Raw genomic sequence first — 21,931 nt, 5'->3', positions numbered from 1 at the left:
ATAGTCAGTGATCGAGATCCGAAGTTTACTTCACGCTTCTGGGAAGCGTTGCATGAGGCCTTTGGTACTCAATTGAGATTGAGTACTGCATATCACCCGCAGACAGATGGTCAGACAGAGTGGACCATTCAGACATTAGAGGACATGTTGAGAGCGTGTGTGTTAGAGCAGGGTAATGCTTGGGACAAGTACCTGCCACTGGTTGATTTCTCCTACAATAACAGTTATCATGCTTGTTTGGGCATGGCCCCTTATGAAGCCTTGTACGGCCATAGGTGTAGAGCACCTACTTGTTGGACGGAGATTGGAGAGAGACAGTGAATGGGGCCAGACTTGGTCCAAGAGACCACAGAGCAGATTGAGATGATTAGAGATAGGCTGAAGAAAGCCCAAAGCCGTCAGAAGAGTTACTACGATGCCAAGCACAGACCCCTCGAGTTTTTTGAAGGGGATCATGTATTCATTCGATTATCCCCCTCTACATGTGTTGGACGTGCCTTGGGAGTGAGGAAGTTGAGTCCACAGTTCATTGGGCCCTACCAGATAATCAAGAGGGTCGGACCGGTGGCGTATCAACTTGCTTTACCTCCCAACTTAGCGAATCTACATGACGTCTTCCATGTTAGTCAGCTCCGCAGATATATATCCGATGATTCACACATTGTACAACCTGATGACATAGATGTTAACAAGGATTTGAAGTTCGTTGTTGGACCTTCTAAGGTTCTTGCTCGAGATGAGAAATGGCTTCGAAATAGAGTTATTCATGTGACTTACCTTGATTGAGATTGAATTACTGATGTGTTGAAAATAAAACAAAGAAATTGAGGTAAGCTCCACAAAGGTCAAGTAATTAGCGGATGTAAATTTCATCTGTGCCCTTAAAACAAAGGGAGAAAAAAAGGAAAAAGCAAGAAAAAGGAAAAGAATGAATGTGCATAAAAGGTGGCTTAAAGGAATTAATTCCCAAAATTCTGTGAGAATGTTAGTGGAGCAAAACGATTGAGTTGAATGTGTTAAAGTGAAAAAATATCAGTTTTTTAATCTCATTATTGTTTAAGCTACCATCTATATATTCCTACCCTTTAACCCGGCCAAGTTACAACCTGTGAAGTCCTTTTTATCAATTGCTGCATGTATTTGATTCTTCATTTTTAAGAATTTTTGAGAATATGATCAAGCTTATGGTAGTGTTATAGCTGTGATTTATTGAGAGATCATGATACCCTTAAACACTGAGTGGGAGTGGACATTATTTATCTGTATGAGGGGTAATCAATGTAGACTTGTATCTTTAAGAAGCTGATGACATTGTTGGGAATTTATGATATTGGGTCAGTCATGCATGGCATATTGTGTCTGAGAGTTGCTATAGATTGTTATGTTGGGTTAATTGAATGTTTCCTGGATTGAGTCTTGTACATTGTTGGGGACAGCAACGTTTAAATCTGGGAATGATAACAAGACATTTTTCACATCAAATTGTTGTGATGGCCAATCTAAGTTGGCAATGAGTGATAACAAGACTCAGATTGTATTCAGTTTAGCAACTGGGGAGAAGATTTCTTGGTAGTCTATCCCATATGTTTGAGTATATCCTTTTGCTACTAGCCTGGCCTTGTACCTTTTGATAGACCCATATGGTTTGTATTTCACAGAGAAGACGCATTTGCATCCCACAGTTTTCTTCCCATTAGGAAGTGGTACTAGCCTCCATGTTTTATTTTCTTGCAAGGCCTCCATTTCTTCTTCCATAGCCTTTACCCACTCTCGATCCTCCATTGCTTCGTGTACCCCACATGGAGCATGAATAGAAGATACATTCATAACAAAACTCATCAAGGAGTCAGACAGCTTCTCAGTACACACATAATTTGCAATAGGGTATCTCATTTTTTCTCTCTTCAGCATCCGGATAATATCTATTAGGGGGCTTCCCCCTATTGATCCTGTCAAGAAATTTATAACTCAGAGGTACATTAGAATCGTTAGGTAAGTGATGGTTTCTTACCTGAGGGATATCCTCGGACAATTGGTCACGTGTTTGGGAAGAGGGGAGCTGTATGATACCTACTTCTTCTTGTGGAGGTATATCATCAACTTCTTCCTGTGAGAAAATATGTTTCAACTGCAGTGGATAGACTAGGCTTTACGTCATCAACCATATGTCTGGGAATCTCTACAACATTATTATATTAATTTGAATTGCTTCCATGGTGGGACCACTGCTATTAAGAGACACCTTGTCCCACCAATTCACCTTTTCACCAGTTGTCTCCCCCTGAAAGGTAGAATTGGTAGGCGTGAAGAAACTTTCACCTTCCACGAAGGTAACATCCGTTGTCACATAGGTACGTCGTACAGTAGAATTGTAGCAGCGATAACCATTTTGATGGACCCCATATCCTACAAAAATGCACTAAAGAGCATCGGATCTAATTTAGAGCGTTGAGTCATGGGAATATGCACAAATGCTACATAACACAGACGCGAGGAGGGATAGTTAACATTGATGGCAATGGAGTGAAGAGCGAAAGAACCTCTAAAGGTGTAGAGAAGTCCATAACTCTTAAAGGCATTCGATTGAGTAGGTGCACGACAGTCACCACAGCAGCTTCTCGGAAACGAGATGGAACATGATGGTTGAAAAGGAAGGCCCTAGAAGTTTCAAGAATATGCCTTTTTTTCACTAACCCACGTTGTTCTGTTGTGAAGTCTCAAGACAAGAAGTTTCATGAATAAGACCATGTCGGTGGAAATATTCATAAAGATATCTATTCATGTACTCCCCACCATTGTCACTGCGGAGTACTTGAATCTTGGCATTGAACTGAGTTTGGATAATTTTGTGAAATCCTTGGAATATAATAATTACTTCACTCTTAGCTTTCATCAAATATAACCATGACAATCCTAGTGCAATCATCTATAAAGACCACAAACCAACGACTACCAGAGAAACCAGGAATGGATAAGGGACCTCACATATCAGAGTGAATTAATGAAAAAGGTACATTACTTCGATTAAAACTAATTGGAAAAGATATCGATGGCTTTTCGCCAAACAAGTTTCACAACTAAATTCAAACTACTTCAAATCAACAAATAAAGTTGGAAACAAATTTTCAAATAGCCAAATTGTGTTTTAAGTTTGATTAATTTATTGCCTTTGTTTTTTGGATACATCGGCCAATTTTATTAAAAAAGACACTCTTATATATCATCAAAATAGAAGGCCATGTTCCCAATTTTGTTTCCTTGAAAGCGAGAATCTAAATCGGTGTTTATAGAAATAAAACGTGTAAATTGATGCAATTCACTAGTCACGTTCGAAAAATCGTGACATTTTTCATGATGAGAGAAAACCTATTTTTTGGTGATGTCTTGAAAAATTGTTACAACTGATTATTCTATGATAATACAAATTCATTATAAACTGGTTTTATTTCAGTTTTTGGTTTTCTCTCTTCCACAAAAGGAACTAGCAAATCGTACTTAGGAATGATTGCAAAAGGAACTTATACCCTTGGATTTCCTCAACTGGTTTTTAACATCAACTTTTTTTCTTTTGGGGGTTTCCTTTTTAACTTTTTAGCATCTTTTATATATCAGACTTAGTTGTTTATGATTTGGCCTGAAGTCACAAAAGATCGTTGTCCTTGTACAGACATATTAAAAAATATGCGTAAGCAAGCATGTATAAAAAAAAGGTGCAGAAGCATGCATATGGACCGTCGTTTTTGCAAATCTTATCATCATGCGTCCTCTTTATCTTATAAGAAACTCATATGAATCAACTCCAGAGATATGTGCTGTCAGCAATTTGAACAACATCACAGAAACAAAATAATGTGACATCTTTTCTGGGAAATGGATTCCTTATCTTGAAGGGCCTTATTACAACAATGAAACTTGTAATTTGATAATACATCAGCAAAACTGCATGAAGTTTGGGAGACCTGACTAAGAGTACCTTCATTGGAGGTGGAAACCAGATGAATGTGAGCTTCCACTCTTTGATGCAACTTATTTCTTAAAGCTTGTAAGAGGAAAGAAGATGGCCTTTGTTGGTGACACAGTGGGAAGAAACCAGATGCAATCTTTGTTGTGCCTCCTAAATCATGTAAGTGATTAATTCACACTTTGTTTTTTTTTCTTTTCCTGGCTATTTTAAGATAACAGAAAGGGAAAATATCGTTATACAAGGCTCACCAACTTGTGAAGGTAGCGATAAGGGTCGATTGTACGCAAACTTGCCCTTATACTTTTACAAAAAAACTGTTTCCTAAACTCAAACTCGTAATCTTTTGATCACATGCAACACAACCTTACCACTGATCCAAGGTTCGCCCTCTATGTTTTTTTTAAGAGAATAGAAGCTAAAAATTTCTACCATAATTCCATCTATTCATTATCACTCAATCTACCCCATTGTCTTAATTCTTGGCTAATCTAGTTATGACAGAAAATTTTGTTACATGCTTGTGGTTTACTCTTTCGGGTGTCAAAACCTGAGGACATTTCTGCTAGATATTCATCAGATGTGACATATTTCAAACGGTATTTCTATGCTGATTACAGTTTCACCCTTGCAACACTATGGTCTCCATTTTTTGTGAGGGCAAGTGATGCTGACAGCAGTGGTCATTCTTACGACAACATCATGAAACTGTATCTAGATGAGGTAGATGAAGCTTAGGCCAGTCAAGTTGAAAATTTTGACATTGTGATAATCTCAGCAGGACTTTGGTTCTTTAGACCTTTATTATTCTAGAGTAAATACCCTTTTTGGTCCTCAGCAAATTTCACGATGCCCGCTTTAGTCCCTAGCAAATAAAAAGGCTCATCGTGGTCCCTAAGAAATTCAAAATGGACCCATTTTAGTCCTTTTAGGGACTAATATGGATCTTTTTTGAATTTGTGAGGGACCACGATTTCAACTAAATGAGTCCATTTTGAATTTCTTAGGGACCACGATGGGCCTTTTTATTTGCTAGGGACTAAAACAGGCATCGTGAAATTTACTGAGGACCAAAAAGGGTATTTACTCATTATTCTATGAAATTATCAACTTGTTGGATGCAACAAGTGTGGGATGGAGAATATCACAGACCTTGCTCACTAATATGGATACAAGAAGGCATTCAGGACTGCATTTAGAACTATTACAAATCTTAGAAGGTTTAAAGGGGTAACATTTTTTGGGACATTCTCTCCATCACACTCTTGAAAAGAGGGACTGGAATAAAGGAGAGAATTGTGTGAGGACAAAGCCATTTACCAAGGAAGAAATGAAGTTGGATGGGTATGTTCTTGAGAAATATCTGACACAAGTGAGGGAATTTAAAGAAGCACAAGAGGAAGCAAGAAAGAGGGGATTGGAATTTTTTATGCTAGATACAACTGAGATTATGTTGCTTAGACCTGATGGACATCCAAACAACTATGGACACCGTAAGGACAATAAATGACTGTGTTCACTGGTGTTTGCTAGGTCCTGTTGACACATGAAATGAGTTTTTGCCATATATGTTGAATATACAAAGTCAGACATATTCGGCTTCAAAGCTAAAGAGAGTTTTTTAGAACATCAATTTTACCATGTTAACCATGTGAAAGATATTGTTCATTATTTTATTTTAGAACATCAAATTTTTTTATTTTATTTTTTTAAATACTAAAAAAAAAAAAGTATATTATATTTTTGGCCTGGTCTCTCTATCTCCTTGAGATGATTAAATATAGAAGGTATATGCCAATAAATTTGTGGATTTATGTATTGTTTAATTTGCAGTTGCATTTTGATTCTCAAGTTTGTCAATTTTCACTTTGGGCCATTTGTTAAACGGATTTTTCTTGGATTCTCGGGAAACTGAATTTTTTTAAATTTTAAATTTTCTGATATTATCGTAAACTGAATGTAAAAATCATATTTTTGAAAATCGAGATTCCCGGACAAATAAAAATTTCTCCTGTACCAAACGCCCCCTAGGGCTTGAGAAACTAAATTGTCTCTGAAATTATAAGTAGGAAACATTCAGGTGAGATCCCTACAGTGACAAGGTTTGGACTCTCAACATCCTTTAAAAGCACTAAAATGATTTCATCATGAGATTCTTCTTTGACACCCTTGGTAGAGTGCCAAGTTATAGAAAAATGATCTATTTTCAAAACCCATGAATCCCCGACAACACCAACAAGCTCCCCATCAATGCTTTTATACTTAAAATCATCCAAAGCAGTGAAATCACTGTCGCTGTGAGACAAAAGCTTAAGGTGAACAGGGTGTGCTAAATGCTAATAGTAGCAAATCACCAGATCCTTTCTTCTCCCACTTATATTCAACAATAAATGGTTCTCTGAGCACAGCTTCACCTAACTCAGGGTAACAAGAATTGAACCTATCAAGAACACCCTCATGTTTCGAATCAGAATCCGGTAACAAAGCTATCCGAATTATGCCAGAAAATGCATCAAAAGTGATTTAGATTGGCTAAGACTAAACTTGATCGGCGAGGAGGCAGATAGGAGCCATGTTTGACTGTTGTTAAAATGGAAGGAGAACTTTATAAGAGAATCATTTCTTGAAAGGATTTCTTTCATGGACTTCACATAAATAGGCATTTGTTCTAATGCATCCACAAAAGGATTATTGATGTGAAGTTCTTTTAGGAGGACAAAAAACTTCCTAAATTGAGTGTCTTGCTTCTGTTTTAGGAATATTGATGTGAAGTTATTTTAGGAGCTCATTTACATGTGCATGATTGCCTGTAATTTGTTAAGATAGATGGAAATAGCTTATTCATAGTTGCCCAATTGCTTTCTTATTGGCCGTTAAACATGCCCTTTTAACTTCTTTTTTTGTAGTTACTAATTGCAAGGTTTTTCTATTTCATTACATAATGTTGGTCAGGAACCTTCAACACCTGGGAAAAATCTGCTGAAAAAGCTACTGAAAAGAAGCGAAAGAAAATAGAACCAGTAGAGGAAGGACCATATGATCCAGTGGCTAAAAAACTTTGTCGTCAAAGGTGTATTAGAATGTCTTGTATAGGTACAGTTATCATAGTTTTTTACACACTACAAGTAACAATGTGTAGGTTTCCTATGTATGCTGGTTAGAAAAATATGAATATGAGCGAGTGCAGATTATATGGTATCTTGGTTTTGGTTGCATGATAAAGTGGTCTGTCAGTACTCAGTGTGTTACAATATCTCTTTGTTAGAGCTAGATCTTCTTTTAGTTCTACTTGAACATTTATTACAATGATTTTTAAGATTTTCTTTAACTAGCTATGGTACTAACACAAGCTTTGAAGATTTGAGGTGAGTTAGATACTTCAACTTCCCTCCCTTCTTAAATATTTTGCCAAAATGGCATCCTAATTTCCTTTTGATGAATGCAGAAAAGTTAGCATTTTATTGGTTTACTTATGGAAATAATGAGACAATCAATGACTTATCTAAGCGGAGCCAAAGCTGAAGATATTGCATCTTCTTTCTATAACTTCCATTGCAAATTAAAAGATAAAAGCAAAGGAAGAAGTCAACTCTGCCAAAAACAAGACAAGTAACTTCATCTTAGATTAGAACCTTTTATCCTTTTACATTTGTGTTTATTTGTTGTGTCTGCAGGTGACAAGAAAAATCAGCTTCTTGCTTATCGATATGATCGTTTGATTGAACCTGAGTTATTGAAAAATTGATTAGGCATCATGACTATTTCTCTTTTAGTCAATATAATATGGAAGAGATGTTGGAAATGAATATATGCACATTATTAATGTGAGCGTGTGTATCTTGAGATGTTGAGAATTAATGATGACATTAGATACCATGTATGACATGATTGAACAATGAATCTTGCATTTCATTTTGCACGATGAATGTCATATGGAATCGAACCATTAGACACTAATCTATGGGTTCTAACCTTGTATGTCTTGTCTCTACAAGCTTCAGTGACATTATACAAAACTTTCACTAAAATATTCAATGTGATTGTGGTGGACCAAAAATGTCACTCACAGTTATCTTGTATGTATATTGATATTATCCAACAGCTCATTGATTATTTTATTAGTCCTATTCGAGCCGATTAGAACTATATGAGCGGCAAAGCTCCCCCTACCAAGTTTTAACACAGCTGCATTTTTAGGGATTTGAACTTGAGACAATTGATTAAGCTGAAACAACCTCTTACGAGTTCTATGTTCTTGGTGGTCTTGTAAGAATACTGTTAGACCTTCAATTTGTTGGTCATGTGGTCAAAAAATATAAAAGAAAAAAAAGGTAACCTCGAGTTCCTACATCTCTTAATTATTTCTAATCAAATAATGACAATGCAGTTGGGCTGAGATTGATTGATATTTACAATTGGTGAAGTTTTCCTTGAGGCTTCCAAATCAACTGATGAAGGACAGAACCAAGAAATTTCAGAATCAACAAATCATAGGGAATAGATTGGAAAAGAGATCAAAGCCTCTCAAATATTCGATGCATATCTATTTCTCTTGGATGACAATGCGGTTCAACCACAACTCAAGGGTGGATTTATTCCAATCACCTTAAACATTCTCTGGTAATGGTTGATTCAAAGACTTGGCATTGTCAAGTTCAACAGAGGTCTGTGATCTTGTATTTTTTACAGGATATAGCAGATAATGCTGGCACATGAAGATGATGTCAAAAAAGACATACACCTGAAACGGTTTATTCGATCAAAAACAATAAACAAGTAACTTTTATTTCTTAACAGAGACTAGATGTTATGTGGATGTCACATTAATAGTTTTAAATTATATTTCTATGATACGGTCCTTCAAGTGACTTAAAGGGTAGATAATTCATAGATTCATCTACCTATTTCAAGTGTAAAAAGTCAATTCAACACAAAAGTTTAAATTGTTCGATGAAGACCGCGTTAATGGTTTTATATTATATTTTTTTAAAAATGAGGTAAAATTCTTGGATGAAAAAAACAACATTCAAGAAGGTGCCAACTCCTTCAGTTAGTAGAATCCTTTGTGAAGGTACAACAGTTTAAGTGGAAGGAATCATGCAACCGTAATTATCAAAGAAATAAAAAATATATCATATAATAAGAGAATATTTCACAGTTCATATCAGAGATACCAGTAGTTTCCCTATATTTCCATTCTATTCTTCCAAGAACCTGAAAATTAAAGATGAGAAGTGAAAAGTGTGAGTTCAAAGTTCAAACTACAAAGTGAGACATCTAAGATATCTTGGTAAAGGATATGACAGACCTTGATCTATTGATTGCATAACCATTTGATCATAGTTTTCCATCCCTCCAAAAAAATCCAATAGAGTGAAACCAATACTCCAACCTTCTGTACTTTTTCTCAGGAAATTCATTACTGCCTATATTTATAACACAATCTATTAATTGAAATGAAAAAAATAATGTCAATAAAAATCATTCCTCACTTAAAGGAGAAAGCAATCTTCAGACACATTCAAGCCAAATTAGTAAACAACCTTTCTTCAGATTATATATTTTCATTCCAAAATATTATTCATTGATGGTAGTTTTGAAAAAGTTTATACATATATCGGCAATCAAACTGAATAATATATCAAAAGAAGCAAAGTAGAATATGAGAGAAAGAAACTAAAAAGAAATTACTGCAAATTACGATAAGTCCCTCTCTCGGGGAACATATTTTACAATCGTCAAACCAACTTGGCTGTCACTGCAAAATGATCAGTTTCAATAGAAGTTAGAATGAAAGCAGCAATGGTATTGTGAAAACTCATTTCAATAATGGGTTCTCATTAAGTTTGCCAAAAATAGATATTAAATAACATGAGCAACTAGTAGCATTCCATCATAGAGATACATTGTAGTTGCCTTTTGTACCATAAAATGAAGATTGCCATACAGGCAAACTTACTATATATTGTAAATACTAGAATTATTTTTAGAGTAAACACCCTTTTTAGTCCCTGGCAATATCTACGAAGTCCTTTTCAGTCCCTAGCAATAAAAAAGGACCAAATTGGTCCCTGAAAGTACAAGAAAAGGGCCACTCTACATATTTGGGAGTTGACATAAGGACTAACATGGCCCTTTTTTGGTAATTTCAGGGACCAATTTGGTCCTTTTTTATTGCCAGGGACTAAAAAGGACTTCGTAAATATTGACAGGGATTAAAAAGGGTGTTTACTCTTATTTTTATTATTTTGTAATTTTGTAATAGTCAGTATTTGGGCTTAGCCTATTAGGTTTTTTTATTCTCTTTAAATAGAGAACTCTTGTACAAATAATTCATAATTTCATAATACAAAATATTTCTTTCAATTTGGTATCAAAGCTCTCGATCTGAGGGCTCTGCTTCTGTATCTACACCTTTCAAGGAGGAATCCTTATTTTTCGCCTCTCGCCGCCATCGAAAAATATTTTCGGGGACCTTTTAGACAGAGAGGATCACCGTTCGATGCTCTGATCACTGTTATCATTGAAATACCACTGTTGACCGCCGTTGACCACCGTCTCCGGTGAGTTTTCCGACGATTTTTCCGGCGATCCCCCCACGTTTGTGACCGCCCTGACGAGACGAACACTTCTGTCCAGGACCCACCTGGAGATCTGACCAGACGCGCTCTCACGCGAGTGGAAGAGAAGCGTTGTTCCCGGAGCTGCAGCGGCGCGTGGGACTTCCTCTTCACGCGCGACCAGCACATACCAACTCGCCCCTTCCTTCTGAGTGTGGATCTGTGGTTATCATGGGTTTTTGATCCCGTTGCAGCTTCCCACGGTGGTTCTTCCTCTGTTCGGTACTGTTCCGGCCACCTTGGTACTGTTCCGGCCTCCTGGTTACTATTTTAGTAACGTTGAACCTTTATCATTCTGATCAGTCAGTTTTTTAGCAAATTTTATGTCTGACGTTGAAGATAATCCGAAAATTCAGCCACCTGTTACATCCTCTATGGCTTCTCTTAGTCCAAACGATCTGCCTGCTCTCCATCAGAATTATCGTCTCAATGGAAAAAATTATTTACAGTGGTCTCAGCTGGTTCGTACAATTCTCAAAGGGCGTCGTAAGATTGCTCATCTTGAAGGACCTGTTATTGCCAAAACAGATCCGAAATTTGCTGATTGGGATGATGAAGACTCTCTTATTATGACATGGCTATGGAATTCTATGACTCCTGAAGTTAGTCAATATTGTATGTTCTTACCTACTACTTTTGAGATCTGGAAAATTCTTCATCAGACCTATTCAATAAAACAAGATGCTGCCACTTGCTATGATCTAAGGAACACGATTTTTTCTACCAAGCAGGGCTCTTTATTTGTGACAGAGTATTATGGAAATCTGAATGGATTATGGACTGAGCTAGATCAGTATGATAGTTTGCAGATGGAGTGCAGCAAGGATGCATCCACTCTGGCCTCCTCTGTTGAACGAGATCGGATCTTTGACTTTCTTTGTGGCCTCAATTCAGAATATGACCCTATTCGGGTTCAAATCCTTGGTAAGGAAAAATTACCTTATCTTTCTGTAGTTTTTCATACTGTCAGGGGTGAAGAAAGTTGTAGGAATGTCATGATGGACACCGAGTTGTCTGAAGGATCTGTCATGATCTCATCTAAAGTCACTACTTCAACTGCTTCTGACGAGTCTGCTATTATCTCAGCTAAGTCACCTCAGGGTCTCCTTTCTTTAAGTCACCTCAGGGGTCTTCTTCCTTTAAGACCAACAAAGAGGGGCGTTGGTGCAATTATTGTAAAAGACCAGGTCACACAAACGATGTTTGCTACCGTCTTCATGGGAGGCAACAGGTTTTAGAGAAGCTTGGTAAGCCACCTTCACGTGAAGATTTGAGATGTGGTCAATCTTTCTTGACCCCTTCAGACATTCCTCTAGTGAATGAGACACAAATGCCTGGTGCGTTTACTACTGTTCGTCGTGAGGAATTGGAATGACTCAGGTCCGTATATGACTCCCTTAATAAAACTTCTGGTACTGGTACTTTGGCCATGACTGGTAAGAACTCATGCATTCATTCTTTTATCGCTTCTTGTACTGATTTCAAAACTTCATGAATTGTGGATTCTGGTGCTACTAATCATATGACTTGCTGCAATAATCTTTTTCTTTCTTATAATCCTACTGTTGGTCTCCGTACTATAGCCGTAGCTGATGGATCACACACATCAGTTGCAGGTTCTGGAAATATTAAAATCCAACCCTCCTTGTGTCTCAAAAATGCTCTCCATGTTCCCCGCCTATCTACCAATCTCCTTTCTTCTCATAAGCTTACTACATATTTGAATTGCACTGTAACCTTTTTCCCTACACATTGTGTTTTTCAGGATCTCGCCACGGGGAAGATGATTGGAGTTGCTAAGGAGCAGGGTGGGTTGTATCATTTGGTTCCAGATTTTGCTGCAGAAGGTACTGGGGATCAGACTTTGATGACTCATCAGCCTACATCAGATTCTCTCATTTGGCTTCATCACAAGCGCTTGGGTCATCCTTCTTTTAGTTTACTTAAGTCTATGTTTCCGTCTTTGTTTGTGTCACAGTCTGTTGAGTCTTTTAATTGTGATGTCTGTCAATTTGCAAAACATCATCGTGTACCTTTTCATTCTAGTGAAATAAAAAGTGTTGAGCCTTTTACCATTATACATACTGATGTTTGGGGACCTTCCAAGGTACCTAATGTTTCTGGTGTCAAGTGGTTTGTTTCTTTTATTGATGATTATACTCGGACTACATGGATCTTCTTGACGAAAGATAAGACAGAAGTAACACAGTTGTTTATCCAGTTTTATTATATGATTGAAACTCAGTTTGGTAAACGTATCAAACGCTTGAGATCAGATAATGGTACCGAATATGTTAATCAACATCTTTCTCAGTTTATTAAAGACAAAGGAATGGTTCATGAACTCACATGCGTAGATACCCCGCAACAAAATGGGGTTGCTGAACGGAAAAATAGACATTTGCTTGAAGTCACCAGTGCATTATTGTTTCAGATATTTGTGCCCAACTCTTACTGGGGCGAAGCTGTATTAACTGCAGCCTATTTGATCAACCGCTTACCTTCCAGAATCCTTGGCCATGTAAGTCCTGTTGATCTAATGACCTCTGTTTTTCCTTCTGTCCCAATTATGCAGAGTCTCCAGTCTCGTGTGCAACGCCCGGCCACTTGCAAGCATCAACGACTATCCCCACACACTAACACGAGATTTTTCAGCGTGCTTTGTCCTCACTCGCACACTTCCCGGGAAAACTTCCCAGGAGGTCACCCATCCCTGAATTGCTACAAGTCAAGCACGCTTAACTGTGGAGTTCTTCCGATCTGGGCTACCAAAAAGTAGATTCATCTTGTTAGTATAGGTAGTATCAATTAATTCTTATAAGCTATCCTCAACTGTGCTGTCCTATACCAGCACAATCTCTGGAATCCATTTCTTTCCGATGTTATTCGATTCATTCATGTACTCCTCCCACTGATAGTACGCTAGCTCTCACTAACCATACATTCAATTGTACATTAGCTCTTCCACTAACCATACAATTGTCAGCACTCGGGATGTTACATGTCCACCAGCTTCGGCCTGGTTCGTCCTCGAACCACACCGTACTGGATGAGAGGCCCTGCTCTGATACCATAAAATGTGACAGCCCGTTACGTACCGGTATTGTCAACATTAATTATGATATTAAGCGCAGTTACAATCACAGTAATTCATTTATAAAAATACGAATAAATTTTTTCCGATTATTACGCGAGCATTTAAAACAATAAAACACGCAATAATTAAAAGTTGTGACTATAACTGTTAACTCTTGCAGAATATTTATTTTATCTATTTTTACATCACACTTTACTTATTATAAGTTACTAAGGGGTTCCCATAAACCCACTTAGCCAATTACAAAACCGTACGTTTTTACCCTTTTGAACATAGTTCACTCATTAATTATCTGCGAAGACACTGCTCACAACCAGACCTTCTTCTCAGATTATATCTTTTTCTTACTTAATTACCTTTTCAACAAGCTACCACACGCTCAATTCGGAGCTCATTTTCTCCGGTTATCGCCGTTTGAAGTTGAATAAGCAAAATAGCCAACCAACCCCAAAACAGCTCTAAACCACTCACACTTCTCGAATTACTGCACCCAATCCACTCATCCAATTGCTCTCAAATTTTTGTCCTACAAATAGACATCTCAAACTTCATTTTGGTGTATCACACGCTCAATTTGACTGAGAGACAAAGCGGGAATCAAATTCCCAAAAACTGGCCAGAACAGCCCCTGCATCAGAGGTCCCTGGACAGTCGGAACTTAATAAATTCCACAGGGCTGCGTAAAACCCAGAACTGGCTCATATTTTAACACCATATAGGGGACATCTCAAGCTTCAAAATTACGTATGGCAAATCCCTTTCAGACATCTTTATAGGGAGATATGCTCTCCTGAAGTTCACCTAAAATCTGCCAATTCTACAGAAAATTCGCCAGAGTTTCCTTTGTTTTTCCAATAATCCCCAAATTTGTACAAGCTCACTAATGCCTCAAAGTACCTAATAATCCAACAATAATATAGTAATAATCCAATGGGTGGCACACACAAGGACCAACAACTCCTTGGGGCACTTACAACCCAATCCAGTTTATAGTTATTACACAGCTTATACTATAGAGCTCACATTATATTCCTTACTTGTTTCAATCATATAGGTCCCATTTACATGTAGTTTCACAATATAAGCATATAACCATAACTCTAACATAGGCCTAAAATCCTTCCATCTTAGTACATCATGCATCTCTTTTACATTTACAACATATACTTAAATATTATAACTTACGACTTCAACTTCAAGTTACCCTTTTACAATATTACAACTTCAATTACAAATTTAAACATAAATTCAAATGATACAAACTACTACACTTAGGCATGCCAACATGAACAATATGCCAAATACTGAAAATGTTCCTCTATCACTCTGCGGGCCTCTCTTTCCCGCTGCTCCAACGCCACTGGTACATCCTGAAATAAATGCCCCGAGACGGGGTGAGATATACGAATATATCTCAGTAACCCAAAGGTTCTGGAGAAAACTCCGCCCAATGGTTCACTTCGATGCATATGAATAGAATACAACACCCAATTTTTAAAACGGGATATAGCAAGGGTTTTAGAGAAAAGGGGAATATAGAGATACAAACTACGACGATACGGGATGGTAGCTACCAATACCACGCACGCCCTGGGCATATATAAGCCTATGGGTATCATCCAAGGTGCGTTCAAAAAAACCACAGCCGTGATGCCCCAACCATCCAAAACGCCAGAGACATTCCTAGTGTGCTCCTACCCAGATCACACACCATGACCCACGGTCAACTGGAACTCCTTCTCGGAGACCTATCCAGTGGAAGTCCGAAACTTCCCGAAGGCTAAGCAAAACTGTCTACTGGCCAGAGACTCGGTACATAAGTACCCACTGTGATAATGCATGCATGCTCATGTTGTTCTACACTACTCATATACACTTCCTACCGTTACCATCAACTGGTAAGGTGGAACAAAAAAGGGGAACAAGCCCCAGTACCAAGAGGTTACCTCATATGTCTTTCACTTAGCTCCACAGCAGCTTAGGTTCCAAGTTTGTTACTCAACAGAACGCCCACACATAGGACGTTCCCAATTACTCAAAGTTCACAAAACGCTTGCCAATTCACAATTACACATGCATTAATCCAATCACTTACCTCAACCCAATTGGTCCGAGACCAAGGGCAATCCACCGATTCACGGTTCGGGATTCAAATTGACGTACGGCAACCTATACAACCATGTACAGCCATCAGTATAAGTCAATTCTATCAAAACGCAAAAACATCAGAAAACCTCCCCTACACCATATAGGTTCGGCCTCTATAGTGTTAATCTACAACTTATTTTTCTAAATTTTCTTTCTCATTTTCTTAGGCATCCTTAGGCTACCAAAAGGCCATATCAAGTGCCACTTTTCATTTTTCGTCATTCAAACGTCGTTTTGCCTAATATTTTGCTCTAGGTCCAATTAACCACTCAACACTACCAAACATTTTTCCTTTAATTTTCCATGCATCCACTCAACCCACAACTCATCTAAACACCATTTAATAACACAACACATCAATTGCATGATTTTACAACATCAAACCTCAACTACCCTCCAATGGCCGAATTCATCAAGTCATCATACCAAAGGTATCCAATTCAATTTAATAACTCCATACATCATACAATCTTACTATTAACTCATACAATTACTCCACAACTCAATTATCTCATCTCACCAAAATTCCAATTCATAAAGTCTTGCTCATGAACACAAAATTTGCCCAAGTTAAATCATTTTTTCCTCAATAATTTTAATGACATCAATCACTCTAAAACATCATTCTAAGCCACATTTGTCTAATACAAAATTTCAATTTGAGCTCTCTAACTACATCAATCCAAACAACCCACTCTATGTCACAAATTCAATCCAAATAAAAACTCAATGAAAATTGGAGAAACTCACCACAAAACAACTCCTAGGGTCCAAGGGAATGATCTTCAAGCAACCAATGAACCAAAGTGAGCTTCCAATCCACCAAAATCCCCAAAATACTTTAATATTTCGCAACTGAAAATGGGCAATATCTCCCCCTACACTGCACCAAACTTGAAAATAAGGACAAAAATGGATTCCTTGCGAAATTTTAAGTGAGTTAGGCTTTGGAACCACTCAATTTGGTGGCCTAGATCTCAAGTTACAATTGTTTGAAGTTTTCAAAACCCTAACCATGGAGACCCACGAATTTGCAGCTGAAAAAATGAAGGGGATGAGTTCCAAATTCTGATTTCCACATGTGCTTAAATGGTCATTTAAGTGGGAGTGGGTCCCACAAGTGCCACCTCACTCAAAACTCACTTAAACTCACTTAATCTCACCACTAGTCTTCGATTATTTCACAACCTATTTATAAAATTAAAAATTAAACATTCACCAAAGTTCTTTAATTATACTTGATCAGATGAATGCAGAGTTTTTCGGTCGTTCGGAGAAAATATTGTTTTAAGTTGTTGCGCGCGTCGTTGGCACGCTTCCCCAAACTGACTTAATTCTATCAAATAGTATCAGAAATCATATTTCCTAGTTCTATAGACCATTTATAACTCATATTTGAAACTTAGAGCTCAAAACTCAACTGGCACGTTTTACGGTGCAATCGTACCGCGATATTTTTACCCGCGAAAAACACTATTCACTGATTTTTCTGAAACTTGCCTGTTCACTCAATTTTTTGTTCTGAATCCATTTCCAGGGTTATTTCTATCATCTGAGACCTTCTACTCAATTTTTATCCTCCTACGGTTGCGTGTTGGCTAATTACCGTTTTGCCCTTTCTTTGTATTTTGGCCTTATACTCAGGATTTTCACTAATCCTTCTCTTTAATTCTCATTTAATATTTTAATGTTTAATCTTAGAAATGCGAGGTGTTATATCGTGTCTTTGGATGCGTTGTCTTTGTTCATGTCCATAAACAACATCGGAGAAAATTAGAGCCTAGAGCCCTTAAATGTGTCTTCCTTGGTTATGCTCCCAACAAGAAAGGATACAAATGTTATCATCCTCCAATTTGTAAATTTTTTATGTCTATGGATGTTAGCTTTCATGAATCTGAGTCATACTTTCTACCTCCTCAGCTTCAGGGGGAGAACAATATTGAAGCTCCTTCTAATTTCTTTCAGTCTGAGTCTTCCCTTACGTTACCTCTGAGTCCTAACCCAATGGTTACACCATATGACAATGCGAAGGAAGACTTAGTTGATGAGGCTGAAAGTTTATCTGATTCCTCTTGTGACATGCCTCCAATTGATCGACAGAAAGTACGCAAAGCTGGGACACCTGAACTATTTTACCAAAGGAAGAGACAACCCACACTGCCCCACCAGCAACTGCAGTCGCCTGAACCGCTGGTAAGTACTGAAAACACTACTTTTGTTGTTCCTGAGCATGATATTAATTCTGTTGACTTACCCATTGCTGTAAGAAAAGGAAAAGGTCTTGTACTCAACACCCTATTCCTCATTTTGTCTCCTCTAAGAATCTCTTTATGCAGCATAGAAGCTTTATTATAGCACTTGACTTCATTTCAATCCCAGAATCAATACATGAAGCATTAAAGGATGACAATTGGGTTCAAGCCATGAATGATGAGATGAATGCATTAGAAAAGAATAATACATGGGAAATTGTTGACAGGCCAAATGGAAAAAGGGCAGTAGGATGCAGATGGGTATATACTCCGAAATATAATTCTGATGGACTCTTGAAAGGTATAAAGCTCGACTGGTTGCCAAGGGATACACACAGACCTATGGCATTGATTACGAAGAAACATTTGCTCCAGTGGCCAAAATGAACACTGTAAGAGTTCTATTGTCCCTTGCTGCTCATTCTAATTGGGATTTGAGACAATTTGATGTAAAAAATGTCTTCCTCAATGGCGAATTAGAAGAAGAGGTTTATATGGAGATTCCACCAGGATTTAACTCCACAAATGGAGAAAACAAAGTTTGCAGGTTAAAGAAGGCATTGTATGGCTTGAAGCAATCTCTGCGTGCTTGGTTTGGAAGATTTACAAAAGTTATACTTTCATTGGGGTACAGACAAAGTCAAGGAGATCATACACTTTTCTTTAAACATTCTCAAGAAGGTAAGCTCACTATCCTTCTTGTTTATGTTGATGACATTATTATAACAGGGGATGATATAGATGAGAAGCATGCTCTGCAAGAAAGATTGACTGCTGAATTTGAAGTTAAAGACCTTGGAAAACTGAGGTATTTTCTTGGGATGGAAGTTGCTCATTCAAAGAAAGGTATCTTTATTTGTCAACGGAAGTATGTTCTTGATCTCCTTAAGGAAATAGGAAAACTTGGGTGTAAACCTTCCAGTACTCCAATTGAGCAAAATCACAAACTAGGGAGTGAGAATGAGAGTCCTCTAGTTGACAAAGGGCAGTACCAACGTATAGTGGGGAGATTGATATACCTTGCTCATACTAGACCTGATCTAGCTTATGCAGTCAGTATTGTTAGTCAATTCATGCATGATCCGAGGGAAAAACATCTGCAGGCTGTGAATAGGATTCTCCAATACCTAAAAGGCACACTAGGCAGAGGATTATTATTCCAGAGAGGAGGAAACTTATCCTTAGAAGTGTATACAGACGCAGATTATGCTGGATCCGTAACTGACCGACGGTCTACCTCAGGCTATTGTATGTTTCTATGTGGAAATCTCATATCATGGAGAAGTAAAAAGCAAAATGTGGTTGCTAGATCGAGTGCAGAAGCAGAATTTCGAGCCATGGCTCAAGGTATCTGTGAGTTATTATGGCTGAAAATCATTCTAGATGATCTAAATGTGAGGTGTGAAGGGCCTATGAAGTTACTCTGTGATAACAAGTCAGCTATCTGTATAGCGCACAATCCAGTCCAACATGACCGCACCAAACATATTGAGATTGATCGCCACTTCATCAAGGAGAAACTAGATAGTGGACTAATCACTACTCCATATATTCCGTCTAGTTGTCAATTGGCTGATGTCTTGACTAAAGGTCTTTCTAATGATAGGTTTCAAGAGCTTACTAGCAAGCTGGGAATGATAAATATCAATTCCTCAGCTTGAGGGGGAGTATTGGAAATACTAGAGTTATTTTTATTATTTTGTAATTTTGTAATAGTCAGTATTTGGGCTTAGCCCATTAGGATTCTTTATTCTCTTTAAATAGAGAACTCTTGTACAGATAATTCATAATTTCATAATACAAAATATTTCTTTCAATTCTATATATACATTTTCCATACACAACATATATCATGTTGAATAGTTCCATGGGTCCTCACTGAGTCCATTCACGACCAACATGAGACTTCACCACTGGAACTTGAATTCCCAATATTCTCCCTCTTAAGCGTGAGTCCCAAGCCTGATATCTACTCCCCTCAAACAAAAGATTCTTCAATTACTTATGGGGTTACTAATCAAGGGTAAGTAAATTTTGGTTCTACAACATGGGTTTGACAGCTCATCAAACACAAACATCAACCATAATCTTTAAATATTCAGTCCGACCAATTACTACCCAAGGCAGGGAAACCATCATTAATGAACTAAGCTACAATCCACCACAATAAGCGAGTTCGACACCACATCACAATTCAAAATCTGGCGTTTGGTACAAGGTATTTTTCAGGATTCCCGAGAAACTGAATTTTTCTAAAATTTTAATTTTCGGATATTATCGTAAACCGAATGTTTTCATCATATTTCTGAAAATCGAGATTCACGGATAAAAAAAAAATTTCTCCTCTACCAAACGCCCCATAGATTCATGGATAATCCCACTTCGATGGTCATCACTTATTCCATTGATGACCAATACGAGGCTTTACCACTTACACTTAATTCCCAACAAGTACCTCCTTACAAGAAAATAGGTTAAGAATCTATAATAAATAAAGAAACTAATGCCATTGGGGCTATGCCCCTTTGATGTACCAAAAAAGAAAGAAACTAATGCCATTGACCACACAACAGATTAACAGAGACAACGTACTTGAAGATATTGACTAGCCAGAGCCATTGATGTTTCGGCAAGGCTATGAAGAAACAAACTGCTGCAGTCAACCACACAGCAAGAGTGATTCCAAAAGCCATTTTAGGGACTTTCTCATGACTTCCACGCTACATTGGAAACTTGCAACTTTAAGGATATTCATGGATTCTATCTAAACAAGGAAAATGAATAAGCTCAATGAAAAAGAATATTGTACTTAATAGATTGCAATCTAGAATAAGGTAATTACTGAAAGTAGAAGAGCATGGGCCGAGAATGCAACATCACATCATTCATTGCTACAGGTATCATCTGAAACAAATCAAAATTAAAAAGTTCAGCTTTCTACAACATTAAATTAAAACATTGTTTAGTGGAGTATGGATTTTAGCAAATAAAATGTATGTGGATGCAATGAAAGATATATAATTTCACCACCGGTGAGACCAATATTATAATATTCATATTTAACAAAAATTGACAATTTTCAAAATTATATGTATTGTGCTTTTAGTAATATCAAGTTTGGCACTTTTCTAAATCAAAAAATTTAAAAATTGTTTTTGTGTCAGAATTTTAATAATATTTTCTTTAACATAAATTATTATCAATTCAAGACTAGTTTTGCGTGTTTGGTAGGAGGGAAAAAAGAATTTGCTCGGAAAATAGGATAGAGAAAAATATATGTCCATGTTTGGTAGGAGTAAGAGTTAAAAGGAGTCTGGAAAAAAATTTCCCATCTAATTTTTTTACATATACACCATCCTCTGAATTTTGCCATTGATGGGATGGAAAAAAAAAATCCTTTGTGGTGGTAAAATTTTACACATAACATCAGTAAAATTCACCCAATTTTGCCATTTACAATCTGTGCAAATGTTGTTGTTTCAGTGTCTGCAAGTTAGTGATCATCATAACCCAAAAAAACATGACATTTCACTCCAATATACAAGGAATGATCAAAGCTTCTATGAATGGCAGTCATTCCAAAAAACTAGTTTTGATGTCATAAGAAAAATGCCAGTAGACACTATATGTAAAAAACAAAAAATACGACTTCCTATATCAACAACCAGAGGTTGAGATGGGTCAGAATAAATGTTGTTCCAGTTGATTTCAAAAGGGTATGCCTGCAAAATATAACTACCATAAATGACAATAGTATCATTGATGCAGAATGTTTTAGCACCTTTGAGTTGCTTAACACAAGATCAGATTTATCAGCATGATTAAATGAAATGCTAACATTATCTGTTTACCA

General features: G+C 37.3%; 1 protein-coding gene and 2 pseudogenes across 1 annotated transcript; 2 read left to right on the top strand and 1 right to left on the bottom strand.

The window, feature by feature from the left end:
- Positions 1 to 321: 321 nt before the first annotated feature.
- On the top strand, positions 322 to 786 carry LOC133299859 (uncharacterized). Its single transcript, XM_061499358.1, has 2 exons — positions 322 to 456; positions 544 to 786. The coding sequence occupies exons 1-2, from the start codon at positions 322 to 324 to the stop codon at positions 784 to 786; spliced, it is 378 nt and encodes a 125-aa protein (XP_061355342.1).
- A 3,064-nt stretch (positions 787 to 3,850) lies between these two features.
- On the top strand, positions 3,851 to 7,706 carry LOC133299860 (protein trichome birefringence-like 19; annotated as a pseudogene).
- An 861-nt stretch (positions 7,707 to 8,567) lies between these two features.
- Positions 8,568 to 20,982, bottom strand: LOC133299861 (cystinosin homolog; annotated as a pseudogene).
- Positions 20,983 to 21,931: the final 949 nt, after the last annotated feature.

This window comes from Gastrolobium bilobum, unplaced genomic scaffold (genome assembly GCF_033153095.1).
Source record: "Gastrolobium bilobum isolate Gb01-03AN ecotype WA unplaced genomic scaffold, APGP_CSIRO_Gbil_v1 utg338507, whole genome shotgun sequence".
Taxonomy (NCBI): domain Eukaryota; kingdom Viridiplantae; phylum Streptophyta; class Magnoliopsida; order Fabales; family Fabaceae; genus Gastrolobium; species Gastrolobium bilobum.
Note: the sequence above shows the minus strand (reverse complement) of the source record. Positions and strands in the feature narration are given on the sequence as shown.

Excerpts from the sequence above, each read along its gene's own strand:
- LOC133299859 (XM_061499358.1), top strand. The coding sequence starts at position 322 with ATGGGGCCAGACTTGGTCCAAGAGACCACAGAGCAGATTGAGATGATT. Across the intron at positions 457-543 it reads AGTTTTTTGAAGGGGATCAT|ATAATCAAGAGGGTCGGACC; the intron begins GTATTCATTCGA and ends GGGCCCTACCAG.